Source organism: Zeus faber (assembly GCF_960531495.2).
Source record: "Zeus faber genome assembly, chromosome: 1".
Lineage (NCBI taxonomy): Eukaryota > Metazoa > Chordata > Actinopteri > Zeiformes > Zeidae > Zeus > Zeus faber.
In genome coordinates, this window is record NC_137193.1 from 39,450,374 (window position 1) to 39,456,441 (window position 6,068).

Genomic DNA, 6,068 nt, shown 5'->3' on the forward strand with positions numbered 1-6,068 from the left:
CAGCTTGTCTTGTTTTCAGGTAACGACGGCAATCGCCAATATCTTTTCAATCAATCTTTGTTCGTACAGTTTGAGGTATGCTTAAAAGTTCTGCTTGGATGTCTGATTATCACATTTTAGGTTTTGAAACAATCACTTTTCAGAGAAAAAAAAAACGGTCACAAGTTCCTCCATGCCCGTCTCCATTCCTCCAAATAAAACAACTCAAAACACACTGTTCTTAGCTGTTTTATTTGGAGGAACAGCTCCAGGTCTCTCTGCGAGCGCACGGAGAGCTGCTTCGCATGTAAAAATATATTTATAATTCCTCTTATTTCTAAGTAAGTCCAATAAAGAAAAGACTGTAAAAAAAAAAAAAATTCCCCGGGGCACAGTGCCCTAATATTTTTATATTGTCGGATAACGGTTCATGATCGGTTAACAAAGGTCAGCTATCGGTCACAAATTTTTTATTCTAAATTAGCATCCCTTTTTTTTTTTTTTTACATAGGAAAAGTGCTTGACAACCAGACCACAAAAGATGGGCAACCGGTTTGCAACTGGGTAACTGTTAATGCAGAGTCCCATAAAGGTGAAGCTAGTTGGACATCTAGAATAGGATCGCTATGAGTATTTGATCAAGAAAACAAACAACTGTTTTTCTCATGTGCATTTCTACTTTCAATTTCTTTGAGGCAGAAATGCTTCAGCTGTCTGGTCTTCCTTGGCACATAAATTAAAGATAAGATAAAATAAGATAACACTTTCATATAATGTTCATGTAATGATGTAAGCATAAGTCATTACCAAAATAGATTGTCATAGTAACAAAACATAAACAATGGCAACAGATTCACAGGTATGAATATGCACATATGCACATTCTACACCTGCTTCATTGAGTCAGAGTTGGCCTTGGGTTTAACAGCTCAGTGTGTTTCTCTGCACAACATCTGGACCATTATGCTGGAAAGGGCGATATTGTGGAGTAATAAAAGAACAAATCACTGAAAAACTGCAAAGGCCCATTAAGGAGCTTTATGAGGAGCGTCCAGTCAAGAAAGAAGAATGAATGACGTAAAGTCCAACACATTCCTTCTGTCGTCACTTGGAGACTCTGAAGTGTTTTCCCTTCCATGGCTGCTCATCCACTAATTTCCACATTAACAGTTGGATATTAAAAAAAATGCGTTATCCATGCATGCTAGTGTGTGTGTGTGTGTGTGTGTGTGTGTGTGTTTGTGTGTGTGTGTGTGTGTGTGTGTCCGTGCTTACCGTAGGTGCAGGACCTCTGCAGGTCTGATATGATCCTGAGGATGTTGTTCATCAGGTTGGATCTCTGTTCGTTCTCCAGGATGCTGCCGGTGGAGGGGTAGGCTGAGTCTACGTATGTCAAGTCAGACAGGTACATACCTACAGCCAAAAAGGACAGGACACACTTTTAAATAAACGCTGAACTTAAACTAATCACATTCAGATTGACATGGTTTCAGACATAGTGAACACAATTTTAGCATACTAAATAGTATGCTAGTATTCTATTTTGGATACAGCAACATGTTCAAAAATGTTAAGGAAACACTTAATGATACAATTATAATACATTCAAACACATGTATTTTTATTTTCAAATAATTCGCGGCACTTTTAATTCTTATGTTCAATTGGTGTTTGCACACTATTGAATTTGAAGCACTTTAAGCTGCCTTTTATCTATTTCACATGTTGTTTGCTTTAATTGTTTGCTTTCCTTTCATCCCTTTTTCTTTAATGTGAAGCACTTTGGGCTACAATCCCAGCCCGAAAGGTGCTGTATAAATACAGCTGATAATAATCCTCATAAAATGTCTTTATATAGTAAAAATAAAATAATTGAAAGGAGCATGAAGAACCGCAGTCCTATGCCGGGGTATAAGACCATGGCTCCCCTCTCATAGAAGATCAAAGCCTTCCCTTAGTGCAGGTCAGCTTGGGACAAAGCCCATGTGTTTCAACACCTTTTGGGAAATGCAAAGACTCTCCAGTCCACATCCAGGAGAGCTTGGCCTCTTCAGAAGGAAAACACAGACACAAACACAGTTTAACGTCCTGTTGTAAGTGGCCAGACTCACTCTGAGACAGCATGACGGCATCTAGAACCATCTGCAGGTCATGGGGTAACCACACAACTCATACAGGGGTAACCACACAGCTCATACAGTGACTCACAGCAGCAGAAAATGCGTTTTAAAAACTGGATGGGAGTGAAAGCTGAGCATTCGGTCCTTCACAGACTTTTCACTACGACTTCATGCTGCTTTCGCTTTTTCACACATGGCACACATCACAATTCATACAGAGTGACGGTGTTGACAGACGCTTGTGCTGATGAGCCATCGCTCCTTTCAAGCCTCGCCAGCTGGGACACACACTATCTCTCAACTGTCCACCTCGCTCTCATGCTTTACATCTCTCAGGCAGACTTGCAGCAGAGCTCAGACTTTGTAATTTCATAAATATTACGATTCACAGAGGAACCTGGCAACAAACTCCCACAGTTCTAAAGAATGGAGATAAACGACTTTCACAACTCAGCTGCTTCTCTTCTCATTCACATTGATGAGAGATGGGCAATTCCAGGTTCCGAAAATAACTCCTGCCATGTTTTCTCACCTCTTGGTCCTACTAATTAGCAAATCCAGATGATGGATTCAAAACAACTGGAGAGGACTGTTGATTTCTGGACCTGGACAGTTATCCCACAAGAGGCAACTTGACATTCACACCCCCTCCATGTGTGACTAAAAATAAAACAGAAACTGGAAAAGGTTTGGGTTGTGCTTTGTGAGTTCTAACTATGCCTTAAGCTGTCACCAGACCGCTCCACTGAATAAAGCTGAAAGCCCTTTTTTTAACCAACCAAGTGTCAACTTGGCCCTCACATGCTGTGATTGGGCAACTACGGCACACATCATAAGGCTGCCCCCAAGTATATATACTGGGTCACTGCCTGTCATACTTCCTGACATATAATTCAGCTCTTGAATGAGCTGGTCAGTGAGGCCACGGCAAGAACTCTCGTTCTTTAAAAAAAAAAAAAAAACCCGTAAAATTTGTATAGCCCCAACACTAACTGATCGCGAGGTCAGAACTGATGTGTCCAATGCAACTCCCCAAAGGCCGAGGCATAGACATAGAACCCAGGGTCTGGGTATTCCATTCCAAGAACCAAATGGCAGATGTGACCTCAAACTCCAATCCCAGCTTACAGTATAAGAACCCAATTTATAGGGTGCGGAGATGAATTATTTTATCCCCCCAGACCTACCGCAATGCCTATGGGTGAGGATTCCACATACAGCTGAGTTGTATCACCTGAAAATCTGTACGCAGGCTAACACCTGGCAGCTGTCAAAACAGTCTGCACCAGTGCTGATGCCGTCATGTCGACACTGTAGAATCTGGTGAATGTGTGTGGGGTAGCCCAGGAAGCAGCACCACATAGCTCCTTGACCGAAACCCAGCTCGTAACAATACCCACGAGGTAGCCACACCCCTACTAGGATATGCTTTGAGACTCTCTGGGGGTTCCTGCTCCACCAACGAGTGGGCCAAAGAGATCGCTTTCACTATCCAGTGAGAGAGACAATCTTCGGACAGGGGTTTCCCAATTGTCAGCGATCCATACAGACAAAAAGCTGGTCGGACTGGCGTACGGTGCGCGGATGTGTAAAGCACCCTCATTAATGGGGCTCCAGCACTAGTTTCCAATTGTGGGGAGCGGGATGAAAGACTTTCCCTGCTGCCTGCGTCAGGAAGTCCTACGTTGAGGTTCCTACGTCAAGTCTGCGCGAACCAAGTCTGTCGGCCACCAAGGTGCCACCAGAACCAGTTCCCCTGTCTCCTCCCTCTTGTCCATCACATGCGGCAGTAGGAGGGGAGGGAATGCATAGAGATGAGCCCGAGGCCAGCGGTGAGCCAGGGCATCGTGGCCCAATGGGGGGGGGGGGTTCATGGTTCCAAATGGAGTACCATAGAGGACAATGTGCAGTATCTCCTGAAATTAACTACCTGTTCTGGGCTGATCTTGCGCCACACCCTTGGCCATCGTGTCTGATGCCCACCACAGAAGTTGGTGGCCTTGCACACTTCCACATACGTCTCGGGGTGACCTTCCCCTCCAGCTCTCGTAGGAGCCTGGCCTGGTAGGCCTGCAGCAGGCAGATGTTGTTCAGCGGTGCTGCAGCCTGCCCCGCGGCCTTGTAAGACTTCTCCGCCAGATTCTCAGTCAGTCTACATGGGACGGTTGGTGAGCAGCACCATGTCCTTCCTCACCTGGCTCTTCTCCTTCCGCTTCCTGTTCCTCCTCAGAGCCCCACTGAGCTCCGTGGAAGTCGTGACACTCCTTGTGTGAGGTGACTAGCTCCTGATCCACCTGGCACGTATGCTGAGGGAGATTCAGAGAGGCGGGAGAGCGTGGCCTCGAAACAAGGCCCAAGCAGGGGAGAGCCGATTGCACCTCTTCGCCCTCCCCCAAGACGCTCGTAGGCCTTTCAGCAGGGGGGCAACTAGAGAGGGAACCAAAGATGACGGCCTGATGACGTCAAGCGGCACCCGAGCAGTCAACACAAAAGAACAGGTCCAACAGCACTGCTTCCGTGGGTGCCTGGCCGAGACAGTGGATGCAATGTGGGTGAGTATCCCCGCTGGTTATGTGCACATTGCAGCCCACACATGTCTTCAGGTCAGCAGCTGACATAATTTTTCCTTTCTTTTCCTTTTTTCTTTCCGTTTTTTCGAGGGCATGCTTCCAACAGCAGAGAGCTGAATAAGAGAGGCAGAAGTATGATATGCAGTGACCCAATATATATACTGGGGGCCGGGCCTTATGACAGGTGCCCTAGTGGCCCAATCACAGCCTGTCAGGGCAAAGTTGAGACTTGGTTGGTTAAAAATGGGCTTTCAGCCTTATTCAGTGGAGCTGTCTGGAGACAGCTTAAGGCATAGAAAGAACTCAACTTCGAAATGAAATAAAACTAGAAAAACTGATCTTTTCACATCATATGAAGAGTCATGGCTGGCAACTAGAGAAATATAGAGGAACAAAAGAGAGATTGAGAGTAAAACTTTTAAGCTATTAAATCAGACAACTTGCAGGGTGGGAGAGAGAAAAAGACATGAAGCGTTGAGAGAGAAAGAGAGCGTGAGAGTGCGAGACAGAGAGATGGAGAGACAGATAGAGAGGGTGAAAGAGAAAAAGAGAGAGGAAGTGGTAAGATCCTGCAAGGCTTACCCACTGTGACTACTCATTGCAGAGCATGTCAACGGATAATGGCAGTTAGTCATGCAAGACTCTAGCCAGAACACACACACACACACACACACACACACACACACACACACACACACACACACACACACACACACACACACACACACACACACACACACACACACACACACACACACACACACACACACACACACACACACACAAAGCCTTACATGTGCTTATACTGTGTGTTTACTTGAGCACATGGATAAAGAGTCTTAAGATCAGATGAGAAAATAAGAAGGGAAATTATTCTTTTTGGGGAAGTCTTTTTGATGTCAGTCTCTTCTTGATGAGCTGGGTGATGTGCCTACGTATCAAGGATTGAAAGGATGAATCTGTTCATACAAATTACACCTTAATAAACATGCCAAAAAAGTCAGTTTCCATCAAATTTTCTGTCTATACTTTATGATCCCGCTACTTTCTGTGATACTTTTTGCAGATTTATCTGATATTGCAAAAACAGAACTATGCTTTAAATATGATATACAACCCAGGCCTATAGCTCAAACAATTTGTAGAGACCTTTGTTCTCCGCCAGTAAAAATTATTGGCCCTTTTATTTATTTGGCCCTGAAAAACTCTTCACACGCCTCCTGATGTTAAACTTAACGACATGGGGGCATCAGCAGAAATAGACCAGCTCAGACTACACCTGGGGCAAAATTTTCTCCTGCTTATTGTACTCACAAATCAGCTTTATCTGCGCAGTCGCTCCCTGCCCTCGCGTATCCGGCTCAAAGTGTACAGGAAGCATTTCGGGGACTCCAGCGGC

The 6,068-nt window shown here is 44.9% G+C and overlaps 1 protein-coding gene across 1 annotated transcript in view; it reads right to left on the reverse strand.

The window, feature by feature from the left end:
* Window positions 1–6,068, reverse strand: part of ralgps2 (Ral GEF with PH domain and SH3 binding motif 2) — a gene marked incomplete at its 3' end in the record, with an annotated part of 110,117 nt that overhangs the window by 13,969 nt on the left and 90,080 nt on the right. Inside the window, exon 10 of the mRNA XM_080017555.1 lies at window positions 1,255–1,392. Within this exon, the coding sequence (XP_079873681.1) occupies window positions 1,255–1,392 (138 nt within the window). The remainder of the gene's footprint in view (window positions 1–1,254; window positions 1,393–6,068) is intronic.